The sequence below is a fragment of the Medicago sativa genome, chromosome 5 (assembly GCF_051527215.1).
Source record: "Medicago sativa cultivar Bolivia chromosome 5, Bolivia_mono, whole genome shotgun sequence".
NCBI classification, from domain to species: Eukaryota; Viridiplantae; Streptophyta; class Magnoliopsida; order Fabales; family Fabaceae; genus Medicago; species Medicago sativa.
The window spans coordinates 11,420,193-11,444,009 of NC_140753.1; the positions used below are offsets into that span (position 1 = coordinate 11,420,193).

The 23,817-nt window shown below is 35.6% G+C and overlaps 3 protein-coding genes across 3 annotated transcripts; 2 read left to right on the forward strand and 1 right to left on the reverse strand.

Annotated features, from left to right (window-relative positions):
- Positions 1 to 9,882: 9,882 nt before the first annotated feature.
- On the forward strand, positions 9,883 to 11,468 carry LOC146920010 (isoflavone reductase-like protein). Its single transcript, XM_085713391.1, has 5 exons — positions 9,883 to 10,142; positions 10,254 to 10,388; positions 10,476 to 10,713; positions 10,809 to 11,012; positions 11,131 to 11,468. Exons 1-5 carry the CDS (start codon positions 9,960 to 9,962, stop codon positions 11,295 to 11,297), a joined length of 927 nt encoding a protein of 308 aa, XP_085569517.1. The 5' UTR covers positions 9,883 to 9,959; the 3' UTR covers positions 11,298 to 11,468.
- A 6,826-nt stretch (positions 11,469 to 18,294) lies between these two features.
- LOC146920011 (isoflavone reductase-like) lies at positions 18,295 to 20,077 on the forward strand. The gene is made up of 5 exons (XM_085713398.1): positions 18,295 to 18,623; positions 18,703 to 18,837; positions 18,972 to 19,209; positions 19,301 to 19,504; positions 19,737 to 20,077. Exons 1-5 carry the CDS (start codon positions 18,408 to 18,410, stop codon positions 19,898 to 19,900), a joined length of 957 nt encoding a protein of 318 aa, XP_085569524.1. The 5' UTR covers positions 18,295 to 18,407; the 3' UTR covers positions 19,901 to 20,077.
- A 298-nt stretch (positions 20,078 to 20,375) lies between these two features.
- On the reverse strand, positions 20,376 to 20,684 carry LOC146920012 (uncharacterized). The gene has a single exon (XM_085711090.1). It carries the CDS (start codon positions 20,682 to 20,684, stop codon positions 20,376 to 20,378), a length of 309 nt encoding a protein of 102 aa, XP_085567216.1.
- Between the last annotated feature and the right edge of the window lie 3,133 nt (positions 20,685 to 23,817).

Sequence of the window (23,817 nt, forward strand, 5' to 3'; positions counted from 1 at the left end):
TAATCATTTCAGTCATATAAACAGACTTCTGTAACATCTGGAAACATTCTAAATCACCCCCATTCTTACTTCTAAGGTCAGCTCAAGACTATACGTGCGAAAGGATCGCATCGGGACAATTTTGGGCAACTAACAGCCTAACTCGCAGTTGCGAGTAACTTCACTCGCAATGGCGAGCAAAGTGTGCATTCTGGGTTCCTACGTATTTACTCGCAGTGGCGAGTTATTCTGCTCGCAGTTGCGAGCTCACAGGTCACTCGCAGTTGCGAGTTGTGTTGCTCGCAGTTGCGAGTTCTGGGTTCTAGCTCGCAGATGCGAGTGTTCTTGCTCGCAGGTGCGAGCGATGAATGTCAGTACGGCCAGAAACCTAAAAATCACAACTTTTCACCTATATTCATGATTCCTTCATCCAAATAGCATCTAATTATCATCTTAAGTCATATCTAAGGTCTGTACACTAATTTTGCATCAATCTAACATCTGTTCTTGATTCATTCATCAAAATTGATCCTAAACCTAATTCTCAATTCTCACCAAAACTTAACCTAATCATGCTAAATTCATCCTATAGAATTATACCCTTAATAATATTGAAAATTAGTCTCACCCTTACCTGATAATAGCAGAATCGCAGCTCTCCTTGGTTCTTCTCTCTTTCTGACTTTTTCTCCAAAAACGTACGTACTACTTTTCTTAACTTATGTCTGTCTATTTATCTTTCCTAATTACTCTTATCACTACTAATTGCTCATCTCACCACACAGCCCAATTTTTAATATTTTTATTTTATTTGTCAAATCTTATTTTATTTAATAATAAAATAAGTCATAACAACCTAGCAACTTCACCACAACAAAATACTCCACATTATGCAGTTATAAATCATGTAACCCACTCAACTTCATGAATCATAAAATTCACACATATCAATCATGAAAATCACGTAAATCATATATATAAATATATTTTTAAATAATCGAATAATTAAGACGGGCGTTACAACTCTCCCCAACTTATAGAATTTTCGTCCTCGAAAATTTACCTCAAGCAAACAACTCTGGATAAGACTCCATCATCTTACTCTCTAGCTCCCATGTCAGGCTTTCACCAGTCGTTCCACTCCAAACAACTCTCACTAGAGGTATCTCCTTGCCTCTCAACGTCTTCATCTTGCGATCATCAATCCTCAAGGGTAAGGTCTCCACCGTAAGGTTGTCTCTAACTTGCACATCATCACTCTGAATCACATGGGACGGGTCTGGAACATACTTCCTCAATTGCGACACATGGAATACATCATGCAAATTTGATAAATGCGGTGGTAAGCCAACTCTGTAAGCCACCGTGCCAATTCTCTCAGATATCTGATAAGGACCAATAAACTTTGGAGTCAACTTCTTTGACTTCAATGCACGACCAACACCGGTCGTTGGAGTAACTCTCAAGAACACATGGTCTCCCTCTTGAAACTCTAGGTCTTTTTTACGCTTATCATGGTAACTCTTCTGTCGACTCTGCGACGCTTTCATCTTCTCTTGAATCATTTTCACCTTCTCGGTAGTCTGTTGAACAATTTCTGGTCCTAGAACCACACTTTCACCTGTCTCAAACCAACACAACGGAGTCCTACACCTCCGACCATACAAAGCCTCGAAAGGTGCCATCCCAATACTGGAATGATAGCTATTGTTATAAGTGAACTCTATCAACGGAAGATGACTATCCCAAGTTCCACCTTGCTCAAGCACACATACTCTCAACAAATCCTCAAGTGACTGAATCGTTCTTTCCGACTGACCATCTGTCTGAGGATGATAAGCCGAACTCAATCTCAACTTAGAACCTAAAGCCTCTTGCAAACTCTTCCAAAATCTAGAAGTAAATCGTGGATCTCTATCTGACACGATGCTTGAAGGAACACCATGCAATTTCACTATATCTCGAATATAAATCTCTGCCAACTGAGCCACAGGAAAACTAATATTAATCGGAAGGAAATGTGCCGACTTCGTCAATCTGTCAACAATCACCCAAATAGCGTCATTTCCCTTAGGAGTATTCGGCAAACTTGTCACAAAATCCATGGATATACTATCCCATTTCCATTCTGGTACATCTAACGGTGTCATCAACCCAGCAGGTTTCTGATGCTCTACCTTCGACTTCTGACAAATCAAACAAGAGTACACAAATTGTGCCACATCACGTTTCAATCCTGACCACCAAAACAGCTTCTTTAAATCATGATACATCTTTGTAGCTCCCGGATGAATGCTCAAGCTACTCCTATGACTCTCTTCCAGAATCATCCTTTTTATCTCATCATTGTCTGGAATACAAATCCTACCTCGGAACCTCAACACACCTTGATCATCGACTTTAAAGTCACCATCTTCAGTTTGATTACTAGCAACCAACAAGTCCACAAACTTAACATCAACCTTCTGTGCATCTCTAATACTTTCCAAGAAATCGTTATCAATTTTCAGCATTCCTAACTTAACGCTCCGAGACGACATTTCACAAACTAAGCTCATATCTCTAAATTGTTCAAGTAATTCAAATTCCTTCACCATCATAGCAGACATATGTAAACTCTTCCTACTTAAGGCATCCGCAACAACGTTAGCTTTACCCGGATGGTAATTCAAGCTAAAGTCATAATCTTTCAACAATTCGAGCCACCGCCGCTGTCGCATATTCAATTCTTTCTGATCAAACAAATACTTCAAGCTCTTGTGATCACTAAACACCTCAAATCTCGAACCATACAAGTAATGTCTCCAAATCTTAAGGACAAATACGACTGCAGCTAACTCAAGGTCATGAGTAGGATAGTTTCGTTCATGAGTTCTCAACTGTCTTGATGCATAAGCAACAACTTTACCATCTTGCATAAGTACACCGCCTAAGCCTAATTTGGACGCATCACAATACACTGCAAAAGGTTCATCAGGTTTTGGCAAAATCAAAACTGGAGCCGTCGTCAAACGCTTCTTCAATTCATTAAAACTGTTCTCACAATGAACATCCCACACAAAGGTTTTACCTTTACACGTCAACTGTGTTAACGGAAGTGCCAACTTAGAAAATCCTTCTATAAATCTCCGATAGTATCCTGCCAAACCCAAAAAGCTTCTAATCTCTGTAACTGACCTAGGAGTCTCCCATTGTGATACTGCTTCAACTTTAGATGGATCAACCGCAATACCACTACTAGAAATAACATGGCCCAGAAAACTTACCTCGTTCAACCAGAATTCACACTTAGACAATTTAGCATACAACTTCTTCTCCTTCAGCACTTGCAGAACGATTTTCAAATGTTCTGCATGTTCTTCTTCTGTCTTAGAGTAAATCAAAATATCATCGATGAACACAACCACAAAGCGATCCAAAAATGCATGGAAAATGCGATTCATATACTCCATAAACACGCCAGGCGCATTACTCACACCAAAAGGCATCACCTTATATTCATAATGACCATATCGCGTCCTAAAGGCCGTCTTCTGCATATCTTCATCTTTTACTTTAATATGATGATAACCCGACCTTAAATCAATCTTGCTGAACACACGTGCACCCACCAGCTGGTCCATCAAATCATCAATTCTAGGAAGTGGATATCTATTCTTTATAGTCACTTTATTCAGTTGTCGATAATCAATGCACAACCTCATACTTCCATCTTTCTTCTTAACCAACAATACCGGCGCTCCCCAAGGTGAAACACTCGGTCTAATGAACTTCTTCTCTAGCAAATCCTCCAACTGTTTCTTCAACTCAGCCAACTCAGAAGCTGACATACGGTAAGGTGTCATAGACACAGGCTTCGTTCCCGGAACAAGGTCAATAGAAAATTCAACTTCTCTTTCCGGTGGTACATCAGGGATTTCATCAGGGAAAACTTCAGGAAAATCACACACCACTTGCAACTTATCAATCACTGCTTGATTCTCCAATGATAAGGATGCCATCAAGGAAAACATCAAGATCCCATCACGTTCTAATTGCTTCAGCTGCTTAGTAGACAAAAATTCTGCTCCACTTTCCTCTTCGGCAGAAGAGAAACGCACCGTTTTACTAAAACAGTTAATGAGAACATGGTTGTACTCTAACCAGTTCATACCAAGAATTACATCCATTCCACTCAGAGGCAGACAAACTAAATCAATCTCAAAATCACGATCAAACATAGATAAAGGACATCGTAAGCAAACAAGAGAAGTAGTCACCGAACCCTTAGCTGGAGTTTCGACGACCATTTCTCCACTCATATCAGACACAGCAAGACCCAACTTAGAAGCACAATCAAAAGCAACAAAACAATGTGTAGCACCAGTATCAATAATAGCAACTAAAGGAGTATTGTTAATATAACAAGTACCTCTGATCAAACGATCCTCATTTTCAGTCTGAGTACCAGTCAAGCAAACACTTTCCCTCTAGTCTGAGTCTTCTTCGGATTCGTACACTGAGACCCAATATGACCCTCTTCTTTGCAGTTAAAACACACAATGTCCGCATGCTTACACTCTGCAAGTGTATGTCCTTTACTGCCACAACGAAAGCACCGTTTAATATCCTTAGTACAAGCAGTACTCTTATGGCCTTTCTCGCCACAAGTGTAACAAACAACCTCAGCACCAGCATCCTTCTTATTAGACCTCCTCTCATCATTAGCTCTTCCTTTTCCCTTGTCAGCAGGAGCACTGTAAGGCTTTGGGCGACTTTGTTGGCCCTTACCCCTCTTCTCACTCATAATCTTATAATGAGCTTTGCTGTCATCTTCATAGATTCTGCATCTGCTCACCAAAGCAGAAAAGTCACGGATCTGTTGGTAACCAATGGCTCGCTTAATATCAGCACGCAAACCATTCTCAAACTTGATACACTTGGAGAACTCAGCATTGTCCCCCGTGTAGTGTGGATAGAACTGAGCCAGCTCCACAAACTTTGCTGCATACTCTGTCACCGACATGTTTCCTTGCTTTAGCTCAAGGAACTCGATCTCTTTTCTCCCGCGAACATCCTCAGGAAAGTATCTGTTTAGGAATTCTCTCTTGAACACAACCCAAGTAATAACTGCATCATCCTGCTCTAGGGTAGGTTGGAGGCTCACCCACCAGTCATCAGCTTCCTCAGCCAGCATATGCGTTCCAAAACGCACCTTCTGATCATCAGTACATTGCATAACTCTGAAAATTCTCTCAACCTCCTTGAGCCACGTCTGTGCTCCATCAGGGTCGTACCTTCCTTTGAAGGTAGGAGGATGATTTCTCAGAAAGGTCTCCAACATTCTCACATCAGCATTCGCACCAGCACCAGCATTTGGATGTTGTCCCACAGCTTGGGCTACAGCTTCCAAAGCAGCAGCAATCGCAGCATCATTTCTTCCAGCCATTCTAGTCCTCTTATAGCAAATAAGATTCGCAGCCTCCAGGTCTCTTCTCTGCACAATACACAACGTTTAGAATATCATAATAGTGGTATTCCAACTGCTAAGGACACAACTCGACTCACTACTTAGCCGGACGGACCGACCTGCTCTGATACCAATTGTAACACCCCGTTTTCCCAACATAAAAATTTCATTTAAAATCAGAGTATTTTGATCACAACGGAATGTCACATACTTCATTTAAATCATAAAACGGATAATAATAATTATCTTTTCAATTCAACATCATGAAAATCTTAAAATTGTTGCAGCGGAAAATAGTTCAACATCTAAAAGTCTTGGCACGCAGGCCTTATTGGAAAATCTCATAAATTAGTTCATAAAAGAGACACGTAAGGAATAGAAGTAAAAGCAAGCCCCCATCCCGTTACGTATCAGAGCACCTAGACACCAACTGAGGGTCCACTCATGAACGCCTCTAATCTTTATTACCTGCACATTACCCACGGTCGAGGCAACATATACGCAGAAGGGGTGAGATTTCATAGTCAATACATTAAGCATATAATCCAATAAAATGCATTTAACAACTTAAACATTAATAACATGTCAACAATTAACAATCAGTATATATTTCATTTCATAACAAATACAATCATCAAATATCATTACTAATTTTCATCACAATCATAATCAACTTAACACTCAGCTTGACGACACAACTCATCTTTGACCATGCAACTCTATCAACTCAACAACAACTCGACAACACAACTCATCTTAGACCATGCAACTCTATCAACTCAACAACAACTTGACAACTTAACATCATGAACTTCTTGATATGCAAATGCATGTGGTACCAATCAACAACAAATGAGCATAATAGGCTCTTCAACGTGTGAGCACAAAGGCTGCCGGGCCTAAAGCCCCCAACTTTAATGAGCACAAAGGCTGCCGGGCCTAAAGCCCCCAACTTTAATGAGCACAAAGGCTGCCGGGCCTAAAGCCCCCAACTTTAATGAGTATGCAATGGACTCAAACTTCCAGCAACTTAGACGACATCATGAACGACTCATACGACTCATAATCATGGACAACTTCTTAATTTCTTGCAACATAGACCGACTCATGCAATCTCAAGACATTAAAGGTCAGCAGCAATGAACAGCAACAGATTTACAACATATAACAGTGTTGGAATATCTCAACATCATTTAAGGAATGGATTACATCAACATAATATCATAAAAACATCATAACATTATTCATGCAACATTACTAATCATTTCAGTCATATAAACAGACTTCTGTAACATCTGGAAACATTCTAAATCACCCCCATTCTTACTTCTAAGGTCAGCTCAAGACTATACGTGCGAAAGGATCGCATCGGGACAATTTTGGGCAACTAACAGCCTAACTCGCAGTTGCGAGTAACTTCACTCGCAATGGCGAGCAAAGTGTGCATTCTGGGTTCCTACGTATTTACTCGCAGTGGCGAGTTATTCTGCTCGCAGTTGCGAGCTCACAGGTCACTCGCAGTTGCGAGTTGTGTTGCTCGCAGTTGCGAGTTCTGGGTTCTAGCTCGCAGATGCGAGTGTTCTTGCTCGCAGGTGCGAGCGATGAATGTCAGTACGGCCAGAAACCTAAAAATCACAACTTTTCACCTATATTCATGATTCCTTCATCCAAATAGCATCTAATTATCATCTTAAGTCATATCTAAGGTCTGTACACTAATTTTGCATCAATCTAACATCTGTTCTTGATTCATTCATCAAAATTGATCCTAAACCTAATTCTCAATTCTCACCAAAACTTAACCTAATCATGCTAAATTCATCCTATAGAATTATACCCTTAATAATATTGAAAATTAGTCTCACCCTTACCTGATAATAGCAGAATCGCAGCTCTCCTTGGTTCTTCTCTCTTTCTGACTTTTTCTCCAAAAACGTACGTACTACTTTTCTTAACTTATGTCTGTCTATTTATCTTTCCTAATTACTCTTATCACTACTAATTGCTCATCTCACCACACAGCCCAATTTTTAATATTTTTATTTTATTTGTCAAATCTTATTTTATTTAATAATAAAATAAGTCATAACAACCTAGCAACTTCACCACAACAAAATACTCCACATTATGCAGTTATAAATCATGTAACCCACTCAACTTCATGAATCATAAAATTCACACATATCAATCATGAAAATCACGTAAATCATATATATAAATATATTTTTAAATAATCGAATAATTAAGACGGGCGTTACATATAAGAAGTTGGAGGGCTTAGTCTTCCAAGATGTGGTGTGGAGGGAGGAGGAAAAATGGGTTTTTGTAAAGTTGTGGAAGAGTCCGGCGCCATCAAAAGTGGTGGCTTTCGCTTGGAGGGCATTTCTCAATCGTATTCCAACCAAAGGTAATCTTGCTTGGAGAAATATCCTAGCTATGGGTGATAATTCCTTATGTGCTTTGTGTAATAGGTCGGACGAATCCACGCTCCATCTCCTTCTCCATTGTGATGTGGTAGTGCGGTTTGGCTTAAGTTAATGTGGTGGCTAGATCGTCTTTTTCCATCCCCTTCGAACCTTTTTGTGCATTGGGAGTGTTGGCATGAAGGGGAAAGGAATAAGAATGTAAAGAAGGGGTTGGGAGTTATTTGGCTAGCAACTTTGTGGGCTTTGTGGAAGTCTCGGAACAATAAGATTTTTAATGCGGTAGACTTTGAGGTGGATGCCATGGTGGAGGAGGTAAAGGTCTTGGCGTGGAAGTGGGTGATGAATCGAATGAATGTCCCGGTGTGCTTATTTTTTGAGCGGTGTTGGAACCCACAATGGTGCCTCATCCGAAGTCCAAATCGGCGGTGAGCCCTTTGTAGCTGGGCCGCTTCTATTTTGCTGTGATCGGGGTTTGGCTGTTTTGTGTCCTCAGTGCCTCAGCTTTTCCTTCTGTGCCTCTGTTGTTGGGTGTTGTTTCGCTGCTGTCCCTCTGCTGGTGTTTTGGCAGGTGTAAGTTTTGGCTGTTGCTGCGGTTTTCTCCTGGTGTGCTGAGTGTCTGTTGGCTTGCGGTAGGCTCGGTAGCCAACCTTTCCGGCAGTAGCGCGTAGCTGTTGTTGTGGCTTAGTGGGTCTGTGTCGCAGGTGGTGCTGGCGGTTTCCTTTCTTACGGTGGTCATTGGTGTTGACGCAGGGGTATGCATGTGGGTTGTCATTTGTATATGTCTGCGTCATTACTCTTTTTGGTGCTGTTCTTTTGTTTTAGTGGTGATTTTTTAAAGGGGTTTTTGTTCGAGCCGGTGTTGGTGTTGCAACCGATTTCCCCTTCTTTGTATTTTTTTCTTCCACCCGAGCTTATTAGTGCTTCTTGCACTGGCTTGTTGGTTAATAATACATTGCCGATTCAAAAAAAAAAGTTGGTCTCTTATAATTTAAAGGGAGGTGCTATTTCTCCCGAGAAATTTCCTCAAGAATTTATCCCGATGGCATATTTCAGTTGTAACAAAAACAAAAAAAGCTACCAGGCACCATAAATGCCGCTCCCCATAAATTAAGGAATTGACTATTTTAATGGGTCGTGAAGATTCGGGAAGCTTGTTTTCGCTATAACAAACATTTCCCTAATTTAAAAGTTTCATGTGGTTGATCCCTTAAATTTTAAAAGTTTCAAGTTGATCCAAAACATTACTCAAGTTGAAATAAGTAAATCTCATTAGCGACATGATATAAAGTTTAATAAAACAAAAAAATTAAAAAATGTTTTAAAATTGATTTTTTAAATAAGTGAAATTTCATCACTCATATTCTCAACCCGAATATCTAAACGGTCAAGTGACGGAAATGACTAACTTATTCTAAGGTGATTAATGTTCTGGACCAACTTGAAACTTTTAAAACATAAGGGACTAGCTTAAAATTTTTAAAACATAAGAGACCAACTTGAAACCTAAAATAAACATGAGGGACCAAACATACAATTAAGCCAATGTTTGGTTGATCACAACCTCAAATAAAAGTTATAATCACACAAACATAAATACATTATTTAATTCTTTTCTCTTCTTGCTTTTTAATTTTTTGAGTATGCTTTTAAATGTTCTGTCCAAATCATACGACCACACAAAACTTTCTCTTTAATTTCAACAGCTGTTCTCCATTTCTCTGCCCTTAGTGTGTGCTAGTTTAGCACCCAAGTTCTTCCAAAAAAAGTTAACGTTTTAAGAACTATAAACCAGTGACCCCTCCGTCAAAAACATTGTATAAAAAATACATGCGGAAAATATATCATTTTTTACATATTTCTAAAAAATCCAACAACTTCAAGTAGTTCACATGTAACAACTAATGGATTCGTAAAAGAGACAAATTTGTAGCACAGAATATTAAACTAATGACCATTGACTAAGGACATTTATGTCCATTAGGGAATGGTGCTGTCCTACAAATAGCTTAATCAATCCCTTTGATCTGCACAGTCACAGCCACAGTTAAGTTAATTACAACAAACTCACAACTTCTTTTAATTTCTACTTTGGAACTTTTTTTCTCATGGCAGAGAAGAGCAAAATCCTAGTCCTAGGAGGAACAGGTTACATAGGAAAATTCATAATTGAAGCAAGTGCAAAAGCAGGACACCCTACGTTTGCTTTGATTAGGGAGAGCACAGTTTCTCATCCTGAAAAATCAAAGCTTATTGAGAGCTTCAAAAATTCTGGAGTTACTTTGCTTTATGTATGTATCTTTCAATCACTATTAATATATTATTTATTCATACATATTTACATAATTATTTCAAAGTTGAAATAAATATTCTAATATCTATTTCTCATTTTGATTATATAGGGTGATCTAGCTGATCATGAAAGTCTTGTTAAGGCAATTAAGCAAGTTGATGTTGTTATTTCTACCCTTGGTGGAGCACAAGTAGATGACCAAGTGAAGCTCATAGCAGCAATAAAGGAAGCAGGAAACATCAAGGTACAAATTGGTCTTATTTTTCACTGAACTAAAATAGCAGTATACTTGAATTAGCTATATAAATTGGTATTATTTTGTTGCTATCAGAGGTTTCTCCCATCTGAATTCGGGATCGACGTTGACCGTCACCATGCTGTTGAGCCGGTAGCTAGCTTTTTTGGGCAAAAAGCAAAAATCAGAAGGGCAATTGAAGCTGAAGGAATTCCTTACACTTATATTTCCTCTAACGCCTTTGCCGGATACTTCCTCCCTACATTAGGACAACAAAATGTGACATCTCCTCCCCGCGATAAAGTGGTTATTCTCGGAGATGGAAATGTCAAAGGTAATATCGTACAAAATCTTTTCAAAACTTTTTTTCTTTCTACATGGACATACTCGATTATGTGTTAAATTGTACATTTGAATTTCGTATTTTAGGAGTTTATGTCACGGAGGAAGACATTGGGGCTTATACAATTAAAGCAGTGGATGATCCAAGAACCTTGAACAAAATTGTATACTTTAAGCCTCCTGCCAATGTTTTGACTTTCAATGAGCTCGTCTCATTGTGGGAGAATAAAATTAAGAGCACTCTCGAGAAAATTTATGTTCCAGAGGATCAACTTCTTAAGAGCATTCAAGGTCAGTACGAACAATCTCTTTTCGACAAAAATATTTATGCTAGCAATACCCTAAAATAATTCAATGTGTAACATATATGTTATACTTATGCTATATGAATTTTTTTTCTTCTATGCAGAGTCTCCTTTCCCTGCAAACTTAATGTTGGCATTAGGTCACTCCATGTCAGTAAAAGGAGATTGTACAAATTTTGAGATTGAACCTTCTTTTGGTGTGGAAGCTTCTGAAATTTATCCTGAGGTGAAATACACTACGGTCGACAACTACTTGAATGCATTTGTTTGAAGCCAAAACAAACATCTTCACCAAAATAAAGCCAAAACAATGTAGTATTGGTCAAATTTTCATATGTTGTCTTTCTGTTGATCATTTGTGTTCCACATTTTGCTTTGTAATGATTGCTTTACCATGTACACTACTGAGTGAAAGTTCAGATAATGAACATTTATTACGATATGATTACAGCCATGCTAATGCTTATAGGTACATCAACATGCTCATGCTACTCCTCCGTTTCATACCAGAGTAGATGTTAAATTGGATGAGAATTTTTAAAGTAGATTATGTCCTTGAACATGGTTAAAGATGTGATCAAAGGATTTTATTATAACTCATACATCTTTCAGTCTGGAAAGTAAGAAAAAAATCTCACTTTTTAAGATTACATGTCTTCATAAAAATTTCAATGATTAGATGTCTGATTATAATATGGCAATGATTCTAAATCCTATCTATACTAATAGTAACAAGTAAAGTCCGTCTCCACATTGATTGAGTTTATTTTATTTATACAGTTAAGTTTGAATTAAAAATAAATAGTTGGAATAGCTTTTGTTATCAAAAGTAAATTGCAACGGAAAATTAACGCAAAAACATATTTCACTATTCTTAAACTAAATATGTTCATGGCCAATAATATCAGTTTTCGATTATTAACATCTTTATTTTCAAAGGAAAATGCTACATCTAGGGAAGGACATTCTCGCAAATTATTCACGACTAATTGTTATTGGTTGCTTATCACCACTACTTAGGTGATTTCCACCATTCCGGGATTTAGTCAAAACAACTTGATATGCTATTTCCTTTTAACTCAAAAAAGACACGCTCGTGAATTTTCCTGACAAAACAATTCGCTGTATATAGCATTGTTGATTTTCAAATAAGTATGATATGTAGGGAAAAAAAGACAAAATAAAAAATGAAATAACACAATAAGAATACAAGAATATAAAGTAGAAACGTCAAAGCCGAGAAAAAAACCACGACAGTTGTCTAACAAAAATCAAAGGATAACACTAAAAATTGTCACAACACATAGATTATCCTCAACTACCCCATGACCTCAATACACTGCAAAAAAATATCTAACCTACCCCTCACAATACTCTAACAGAAGAGAATAAGAGAAAGATTGAAAGAATAGTATCAAATATAAACTTAAAAGTGTTTCTTACTAGTGCATCTTCTAATGAAGAACTATAGCTCATATACATACATTGATCTCCTTCTTCCTTTACAATTCTAAACAATGTGGATCTTCTTCCACATGTATATTTTCAATCAACACCACCAATCTCCACCTTGATTTAAAATGATACATTTGCTTCCATTGTCGTCTCTGACAATCATATAGTTCAAAAGAATTGTCGTACTCCACCATAAAGAGTATACTCACTTGAAACTAAACCACTTAAAGGATTTTAACCTTGTCTTTACTGACAACTGTAGTTCAAAAGAACTATCATATTCCACATAAGAGTATATTTCACTTGAAGCTAAATCACTTTAAGAATATACAAGTGTCAAAAATTAGGATGAAAACTTATGGTGTAACTTTCATGTTGGCAAGAAGCTCTTCAACCACCAACATAATCTCACAACACACCTTGCTTTAATATCAATCAATGCACATGTACTAACCCTCTAGCTAGCAATACTCATCCTTTATCACCTCTCGTAGCAACTGAGATATTGCTAGCATTTGACTCAAAGCCTTTTCCTGACATTGCTTCATCCAGAGACATTGATACCTTACATGCCCAGACTTTACATATTTCCTACATCTCATAATATTTCCATTGTTTTTCTTTAGATAAGGTCCACCTTTAGCTACCAACAATGTGTTTGATGACATGTTATTAACCTTAACTTTTCAATCTTCTTTCTTCAGCAATTATTTTGCTAGAAACTTCTTCAAAGCTCATAGTTTTCTTCTCATATATCAAAACAAGTTTAATATGTTCATAGGAAGATGGAAAGGATCACATGGGTCTCAATGTTTTATCTTCATCTTCACTCTTCTCTCTAATGGTTTATAATTCAAAGACAATATTATTGAGAGTACTTAGATGACCATATATATTCGTATTTCATCCATGCATATAAGCTAAAGAACTGCTCTTTCAGTTTCAACAACAATTGATTTGAGATAGCATTTGCTTGATATAGCCCTTCAAGTTTCTCTCAAAGCTCTTTGCATGACAACGAAATAAGAACATTCATAAGAATATTCTTAGCCAAAGACATGCAGATTGTATTTGACGCTCTCAAATCAAGTTCCTCCTGCTTCTTGTTGTCCATGTTGAAAATATTTCCTTTCAATGTTGTGTAATCCTAATTGTATCAACACTTTTTGACTTATATTTTTCACAAAGCAAAGTTGATTCATCGACTAAAAATCTCTATGCTAAGCTTCGTTGCACTTGAATTTTTTTTCATTGCTATAAGCAAACTTTCCTAGTCAAGACATTTCCAAAAAATACTTGCAACAACCACATATCATACCAAGAATTTTATATCCCACCAAACCGAAGATTCTAATACCATTTGTCGAAAATAACTGACATAGAGAAAAATAAAATAACACAATAAGAACAAAAGAATATAACGTGAAAACTCTAAAGCAGATAAAAACCACGATCGTTGACTAATGACAATTAGAGAGCAACTCTATATGAAAATTGTTACAACACATATACTATCCTCAACTACCCCACAACCCCAATACTCTCACACTCTCCAAAAAAATATCTAACCTTCACCTCACAACACTCTAACAAAAGAGTATAAGAGAAAGAAAATAATCAGATATAAACTTAAAGTGTTTATGTCTAGTGCATCTTATAATGAAGAATGAGACCAATGATATATATATATATATACACACACGTGTGTGTAAATTGTTTAAAGTTGTAAAGAAAGAAGAAAACCAGTGATATATATATATATATATATATATATATATATATATATATATATATATATATATATTTAATCAATACCAACATAAGCAAACAGCAATGCCAATTTAAATTTAATAATTACCAGTTACCGAAAAATAAAAAGGAGATAAGATGGGTGTATTGGATTAAGATTTTAAAGGACAATTTTTGCTTAAAAAAGCCTCAAAGATTTTGTAGGATTTTAATGACTTTCATGATTTTAAAAGACTATCAGGATTTTCAATTTGGATTTCAATGGATTTACATCATAAGATTTTAAAGGATTTGAAAGAATTTTATGGATTTATATGATTTCAAAAGATTTTATGAATTTTAATGGATTTACATCATAAGATTTTATAGGATTTGAAATTTTTTTATGGATTTATAAGATTTCAAAAGATTTTATGAATTTTAAGGACTCATTGAAAAGAAATGATTACAACACATTCTCTATCATAATATTGTCAATATATACCCTTATTTTTTATTTTATTTTTATGAGAGATATAGAGAGGGGAAGAGAGGAGAGAGAGAGAGAGAGAGGGGGGGAGACAAAGAGAGAAGGGAGACGAAGAGAGAAGGGAGAGACAGAGAGAGGAGGGAGAAAAGAGAGGAGAGAGAGAAGGAAGAAGGGATAAGAAAGAGATAGTAAACTTTTAAAGAAAAACAATCCCAAAAAATCTTATGTCTTCATGAAAGACTTTTTCTTATTGAAATTTCACTAGAAAATCCCACCAAATCCATCAAAATCTAATTTATTAAACAATCCTTTGAAATTTGAATGATTTTGAATACCATGAGACTTTTCTTAATTGATGAAAAGTCTTGATTGAATACCTCAAGACTTTTTTAAAATGACAAAGAATCTTGATTGAATACCACGAGACTTTTTTTAAATTACAAAGAATCTTGATTGAATACCACAAGACTTTTTCATAATTAAAACGTCTTTTAAAATCCTTTAGAATCCTAATCCAATACATCCCCTAAATAAAAATAAACATAATTTGCATGAATCAAACAAAAATTCAATTACAAGATGATTTCAACGATGCTCGTCTAATCCTAATTTAAGATATTTAAGAAATTTAGCTAGTCATATTCATGGAAATATAAACATTAACGAAGATGAAATTACATATATAAAGACCTATTAAATCATCGATCATTTATTCCCATGAATCTTCAAACTCCGTTCATAATGTTTTTGTTCTTTCCCAAACTTTTGGTGCCCAAGAATACACCAAAAATTGGGTGGGGATTCTCTCAAGTATATTTTTACAAGAGCAATGCTATATATCAAGAAAGATTTTATCAAGAAAGATTCAAGAATGACATGGCAGAATAATCACCCTTAGATTTTATCAAGAAATTGTCATGAAATTAATGTTAGCCAATAAAATCTCAGCCTGGCCGGAAATCATGGGGTGGTGCGGAAATCATGGGGTGGTGGGATTGAAATCTAAGGGTGATTATTCTGCCATGTCATTCTTGAATCTTTCTTGATAAAATCATTCTTGATATCTAGCATTTTCCTTTTTACAATTTTTCTCAATGGTTAAATCTCAACCATATACTCAATATAATATTTTTCTTCATAATTTAATATCTCCTTTTCTCTCTCATATTTAATGATGTAGATGTAACAATGAAGAAAAATGGAGAAAATTACATTTGAGAGAATCTATTCCCAAAAATAAATATTTTTGCATAAATACTCAATTTTGTTAATAGCTGCCTATCACCTAAACTCAGTTTCACTTGTGGCGGCTTTATGTTTAGGAACATGGCTCATAATATCATGCTTGAATCTTGATCACGTAAAATATAAAAAAATGCTCAAGTGAAGTCAAGATTTTATTATAAAAGGAAAAACTGAAGTCAAGACCCTCTCTAGCCGTCGGTCTTTTAAAAACACTTATTTACGTGCATGGGTTTTTTTTTTTTTTTTCCTTCTTGTTAAAGGACTTTTTTTAGCTTCATTTTTTTTTTTCTTCTTGAAAGCAACGTATGACTACGATTGATGCTACATTTTAACAAATTGAAATTAAGAATCGATATAAAATATAACATTTGTCTTATTTTCAAATAACATTTGACTACGATTTATACTCAAACGTATGAGATGTTGAATGGATACGTCAAGTTGCCTTGTAGATTTTTTTTTTTTGACCAGTTATATGTTAATTATAATATTAAATACAACTAATTTTTTTATATTTTTAGCCAAAAGAGCACTATACATATTAAAATGAAGAAAAATTCTAAGTTAAGCACAAAGTGCGCCAACAAAAGAATCACAACAGAATCTCAAAATACCAAAAACCAATGAACGATATTAGATGGTGGAATAACCTAAACAAACACGTGGATTGGTCCACCATACAAGGAAATCAAATAGAATATGAGTCCTATATGTCTTAAGCCACCACCACGAATGAAGCTTCACCCATTTAACCATTTGAGGGATACATGACAATTTGTTTTAAAAAGTATGAAGGTTACAATCCTTTCCAATAATCCAAATAGTAGCATGTCAAATCATCTGAAAACATGTACGAGTATCCTTCCAAAAAACTTGAGCTCCAACAAACTAGGAAGCATGCATACCAATATCGCAGGAAAACACACTAGATATCCCTTACCACAACAAAATAGACCAACAGACGTTCCCAAAATAGTCACACACTGCGAACACATGATCGATTGATTCCTCCTTTCTCGGGCCACTCGATCATAATGATGACCCTTGATGAAGAACTCCACATCAAGCAAAATTGTTATTAGTTGGAAGTCTTTAATTAAGCAATCACCACGCATAAATAGACACTTTTGAGAGACATCGCTTTATTCGAAATGATACAGTAAACGACGCTTGAGCTTGCAAATCATTAGCAGTTAGTATATTGTAAACACCTTTTACTGAATAACCTTGAACTGGATCAAGATTCCAAAACCAAGAATCCTCAATAGGATCCTACACAATACTATTATCCAACAAAGAACAACACTCCCATATCAAATCCTTTTTCCACGCTAACAGTCTCCTGCTCCAAACCCACTCCTTTACCTCAATCCCCAACCTAATCTCCTCATCTCAGCCACTGAAATGTTATGATTGAAATGACGATAAAAAAGTCGACTAAGTCTAACCCGTAAAATACCTCCATCTAGCACAAGATCGTTTCAAAAGGTAGACCTTTCCTCGTTGCCTAACCGACACCCCATATCGGATACAAACCAGCCACAATCCTAAACGCTTACTCCTTCTCTAATTTCACAAATATCTTTCCACCGGACAAACGCCTTTGAACCACCTGCCCTAATATGACATCTACCTACCCCATATTTTGCATCCAAAACTTTATATCAAACCCTCCCTGATTCATATATAACCTCCAACACCACTTTTCCAACAAAGTCAAACTCCTTTTGAGAGCAAATTATACCCCAATTAGTCCAATCAATTTTGCGAGCGCCCTCACTTTATCGCCAAAAGAAAGATTTAAAAAGGGATTCGATTAAAGAAATGACACTTGTGTGAGCCTTGAAATTTGGCGTCCTTACTCCATCAATTATTCAATGAAAAAAGATCATATTATTACCTAAAATTAAGTAAAAAAAAAAAACTATAAGATATGTAATTTTGCCTAATTATATAATATCATAAGATATGTACTCCATTGCAAGATATGTAATTATTATTTATTTTCTTCTTATCTCTCTTTCCCAATTACTAATACTATAAGATATGTACTCCACATAGTTGTCAAACAATCATCATTATTATTTTTTTTGAAGGAAACAATCATCATTATTTAATCATCAATAATAGAAATATCGGTTCAAATTAAAAGGCTGCTTCTCATAAAAAATGGTCTTGGTGAGGTGTCAATTTTGACCAACAAAGGCTGCCACTAGTTCAACGAAAATGAATATTTTAACTTTAATTTGGTCACTAAAACACAAAGAGACTTGATCAGTAGTAGCTAGACCGAAGTTGGTGGCAATCCAATGAAGTCCTATAAATACCAAATAAAGTATTGCTATTCATCACACACTCACTACTACTTGTGGTAAAGTAAGTATTCAAAACAAGAAAAAACAGACTACCACATAAACACACTTGTTTTTTTTTTTTTTTTTTTACTAAAGTTACTTTTTTCCAATGGCAACTGAAAACAAAATCCTGATCCTAGGACCAACAGGAGCCATTGGAAGACACATAGTTTGGGCAAGTATTAAAGCAGGAAATCCAACATATGCTTTGGTTAGAAAAACACCTGGCAATGTTAACAAGCCAAAGCTTATTACAGCTGCTAATCCTGAAACCAAGGAAGAGCTTATTGACAATTACCAATCTTTAGGAGTTATTCTACTTGAAGTAAGTGATTTCAATTTGTGAAATAATTTTATATTTTACTAATTAAATTGTTCTAATCAATATGTCCTTGAATCTGCAGGGTGATATAAATGATCATGAAACTCTTGTTAAGGCAATCAAGCAAGTTGATATTGTGATCTGTGCTGCTGGTAGACTACTAATTGAAGATCAGGTCAAAATTATTAAAGCAATTAAAGAAGCTGGAAACGTTAAGGTGAGAAAATTTGTCACTACGCGAGTAAATAAGTTTAAATAAGTCAATCCATACACTCTTAGTAATAACTCCTTTGACGGTTAGATCTTTGCTCGTTATATTGAATGTTGGTACTAAATTTCTTGTGTCGACAGAAATTTTTCCCATCTGAATTTGGGCTAGACGTGGACCGTCATGAGGCAGTTGAGCCAGTTAGACAAGTTTTTGAAGAAAAAGCAAGTATCCGAAGAGTAATTGAATCCGAAGGAGTTCCTTACACTTACCTTTGTTGCCACGCCTTTACGGGTTACTTCTTACGTAACTTGGCTCAACTCGACGCAACTGATCCTCCTCGGGACAAAGTTGTCATTCTTGGAGATGGAAATGTGAAAGGTAACAAACTTAGTCACAAAACATATTTAGTACTAGTATTCTAAACATACACAATTCAGTTGTTTCAACATTTGCCTTAATTTTTTTTCAGGAGCTTATGTAACTGAGGCTGATGTGGGAACTTTTACCATTAGAGCAGCAAATGATCCCAACACATTGAACAAAGCTGTCCATATTAGACTCCCCAAGAATTATTTGACCCAAAATGAGGTTATTGCTCTTTGGGAGAAAAAGATTGGAAAAACTCTTGAGAAAACTTATGTTTCAGAGGAACAAGTTCTCAAAGATATTCAAGGTCAGTAAAATAAACACTTCACAAATAGTGTTAAGAATTTTCACACCGTTAATCAATCATTGTTGATAAATCGTAAAAAATATTTGATTTTAATTATATCTATTTTAATAGCCGCACAAATATCTGACGGTGTATCAAAATTAATCTCTTAGTGTTAAATTATGAGTGACATGTATGTCATTTTACAGCAATTTTGTAAAATTAATCATGAAATATGTTACTTGCTATGCAGAATCTTCATTCCCTCATAACTATTTGTTGGCATTGTACCATTCACAACAAATAAAAGGAGATGCAGTGTATGAGATTGATCCAGCCAAAGATATTGAAGCTTCTGAAGCCTATCCTGATGTGACATACACCACTGCTGATGAATATTTGAATCAATTTGTCTAAGTTTGTTCTCACGGAAATGTTCAATAAGACAAAGATAATTTCTTCTTAATAGTTTCACAGGTTGTACCACATCAATTGTATGTTACTTATCCTTGTTGTCTTGTTATTAATAATCCTTCCCAATTGATGTAATATTTTACAAAAATAATAATATTGTATTTTGTTCTATTGTTTGCACATTTGTGTCACTAGTGTTCAGTTTTCAAAATTTTACATCACTCTATTTTGTTGTTGCTCGTGAATCGGTGAGTCAAAAAATTATTTAAAACCCACGTCAGGATGGACCGATCTTACCATATGAAGCAATGTTTGGGTGGTCACTATTATAAATTTAAATTATGTACGTACACGCAAATGAAAAAAAGTAGAAAGAAAGAACCGATATTTTTTAAGATGATTGAAATAATATTGTCTTTTTTTTGGTTACAAAGCTAATCAAAGACAAAAGAAAAGAAAGCAAGAAACAAAAGGAAAACTAGGCCCTAGGGAAGAAGACTCCCGAGGCGTCACTCCGAAGCAGCAAGAGCAGGTCTTCCGGAGGAGCAGTGTGGATGACGAAATCAGCATTGGATGCGGCCCCTAACTTTGCCATGAAATCAGCACTTTGGTTACCTTCTCTGAGAGTATGATAAACTGTAAAATTATTGGTAGCCAATATATCCTTAATGTTTTGTATAAGGACTGCATATACATGATAGTGCGGAATGTCCCCCTTTATGAGATTAATGGAGAGGAGGGAATCCGAGTAACAAGCCAAATCATCTATTCCCATGTCAACAGCCATGCGCAAGCCGTGATAGATTGTTGTTAGTTCAGCCAACAAAATGTCTTCTGAATGGGAGATCATACCTGAGAAAGCCGAGAGGAAAAGACCCCCATTATTGCGAAAAATGCCGCCAAAACCAGTGCAAGTTGGAGTACCATTGAAACTCCCATCAACATTCAGAATGGTACTTTTACGGAGCTTTCAACTTCCAAATCCACGACCAAGCAATCTGATTACCGTCATCGGTTTGAGATTCTGAGAGGGAGAGAAGCCAAGTGTACCCACTTTTTGTAGAATAAGCACCATTTTTGTTGTGTGACCATAAGAAAGCGTCTTCAATGGAGGCATTAAATTTGAAATGAGTGTTGTTGATGTAGTCTTCAATATTGGGAGGAAGGTTTGTATAAAGAGCATGTGTATGTTGTCCAATATTGGAAAACACGTCTCTGACTGAATGGTGAAGATCATGAATATCTATGATGGGAACAAGAGTACCAAGAAGGCCATGTGGACTCCAGTTGCTGAACCAAAAGGACAAAGTTCCCGATCCCGCTCTCCAAGTGTACCCATTTTTAAGAATATTTTTTGCACGGATAATGGATGACCAAGATGGGGAACTGTTGGGGTGAGCATTATCATGAAGAAAATTCGAACCACCTAAGTATTTGTTTGAGAGGAGGTTTACCCAAAGCTTATTTTTTGATTGGACCATATCCCAAACAAGTTTTCTAAGAAGACAAGTGTTGGCTTCCCTAGCTGGTCTAATACCTAAGCCTCCAAGGTGCCTCGGTCTAGCAATCTTTTTCCAGCTAACCAAATGCAGACCTTTGTTGTTTGTACCTCTCCAGATAAAATTACGGGTAGTTTGATCAATGCTATCACAAATGTTTTGAGGTAGCCAATTAATCTGCATATAATATGATTTGAATTACGGGTAGTTTGATCAATGCTATCACAAATTGTCAAAAAGATGATTGAAATAATTATATGATGTGTATTTTATATGTGCATCTAAATGATTTGAATTTGTCCTTGTGAGCTTAGCTCAGTTGGTATGGACAATGCATAAAAATATGCAAGGTTCGGGGTTCGAACCCCGGCCACCACTAAAAAAAAATGATTTGAATTTGTGGTTGTGACCACACAAAAATTATCTGACGGTGTGATTAATAGACCGTGTAGACAATTGAAATATATTAAATAATCATGTTCGGGTATCTATTACTTGTAGAGGTATTACTATTACTTGTAGAGGTATTAAATGGACTGTCCTCGTGAGCTTAGCTCAGTTGGTATAGACAATGCATAAAATATGCAAGGTCCGGAGTTCAAACCCCGGCCACCACAAAAAAATGGACTGACCCGACTTAGCCTGGTCCATGAGGTCCGAGTACATAAATGGGTCAGACTGACCCAACCCATTTGTAATTGGGCCGCATATTATATAGCCTAACCCGATTTATGTTGGTCATGGACCAACCCGACCCGTTTTAGTTTTTATTTATTCACTCTTTTTTTTTATGTATTTTTTTATATATTAGTTAATGACAACAATCTTTTTGCTAAAATATGATTAGATGGACATAGAATTGTAAATAATTTTTACATTAACATTAAATACTAGTTAAACTTTAAATTTATTGCTTCAATTGAATTAAATTAATAAGTTATAAACTTTAGAATTTTAAAACTTTGGGATAAATTTATCCATTTTTATTAAGTTTACTTGTTTAAATATTTTTTTATTAATAAATTTTAAATTAGTTGATAATGTTTTAAAAATAGTGTTTTTAACAAAAATCAAACAGAAATATTATAGTAGACCGGTCCGAAACCCAATAGGTTAACCCGGCTCGGCCCCAATTTTATACTCCCTCCGGTCACATTTATAAGAAAAAACATACTTTTTAAATTCATTGGATATATAATATATCTAGTCTACATTATAGACCAAATACATTAATTATTCAATGAAACTAGAAAGTAGTTTTTTGGTTATAAATGTGACCGGGAGAGTATGAGTTAGGATTAAAAAAGTTCAAGTTCATTTTGGGCTGCCTTTTTTAGGCCGGACCCAATGATTTGTCAACTGAACAATGTCATTCTTTTGTACAGGTACTAAAGTAAATAATGTGATTGATGTCACTGTCAGTCATCCCCCAAAACTTTGCATAAGAGCACCATTATCGGTTGACATTGTGAGTGTATTTGCTTTTCCCTATGCTACTTTGTCAGATAAGTGAGGATATTTGAGAATTTGGCATCGCAATCGTTCCTCTGCAATGCTACCGTGGTATTATACACTGTTGAATTTATAAACTATTATAAAATTAAACTATGGTGTTAAAGGGTGATATTATTAATATAAAATACAATTGTGATGTATATTGTGAGGTTTTGTGGGACATAACATAATAAGTTCAAAATTTAGGCCCTAAAATACAAAAATAAAATTTAAATGTTTACTTCTTTGTTGGCACATATTTAGAAATGTTTGGAGGAATTGTTTTGTATGAGTATTTCAATATTAAATAAAAAAGTTCAATATTTTATATGAAGTCCGATGTTTTTATTAAATTATTTCTTAACGTAATAAAAACTATCATTTTCAATCAAATTATTTTCACATTTTAGGAATTCAAATTTTTTTTATATACTTATTAATTATTATCCACATTTTACCTTTAGACCATCAAAATCTTAAAAACGGGCATGTATGCCACTCAAGTCCGGCGACCTTCAATCCAAATTAGCCAAATTATAGAAACCATTATGCCGTTGAAAAGATGATACCGTTAGGTAAGAGTAGTTTTTACAAATTTCATTTAGCTTCTAAAGAGGGTTTAAGAAGGGCATGGATTCTAGGAGCACAATCTTTGCATTTGGGTATCTTGTGTTTGCTTCAGTGGACACTAGACTTCATCTAAGGAAACAAAGACAAACAAATGTACAATGTTGTTATCATTATATTTCCTTCAATTTGCAAATAAGTAAAAGTATGGCTTAATTAATTACGTATTTGGTTCCTTTCACGGAATTACATCAAACATGTATAAAAGAAATCCAATTTGGCTATTAACATTGTTGAATGTGACTTAAAATTTCATGTTTGAATGGTGAAAAAATGGTTTGTTATCGTGCAATACGCAAG

Excerpts from the sequence above, each read along its gene's own strand:
- LOC146920010 (XM_085713391.1), top strand. The coding sequence starts at position 9,960 with ATGGCAGAGAAGAGCAAAATCCTAGTCCTAGGAGGAACAGGTTACATA. Across the intron at positions 10,143-10,253 it reads CTGGAGTTACTTTGCTTTAT|GGTGATCTAGCTGATCATGA; the intron begins GTATGTATCTTT and ends TTGATTATATAG. Across the intron at positions 10,714-10,808 it reads CGGAGATGGAAATGTCAAAG|GAGTTTATGTCACGGAGGAA; the intron begins GTAATATCGTAC and ends TTCGTATTTTAG.
- LOC146920011 (XM_085713398.1), top strand. The coding sequence starts at position 18,408 with ATGGCAACTGAAAACAAAATCCTGATCCTAGGACCAACAGGAGCCATT. Across the intron at positions 18,624-18,702 it reads TAGGAGTTATTCTACTTGAA|GGTGATATAAATGATCATGA; the intron begins GTAAGTGATTTC and ends TTGAATCTGCAG. Across the intron at positions 19,210-19,300 it reads TGGAGATGGAAATGTGAAAG|GAGCTTATGTAACTGAGGCT; the intron begins GTAACAAACTTA and ends ATTTTTTTTCAG.
- LOC146920012 (XM_085711090.1), bottom strand. The coding sequence starts at position 20,684 with ATGGCTGTTGACATGGGAATAGATGATTTGGCTTGTTACTCGGATTCC.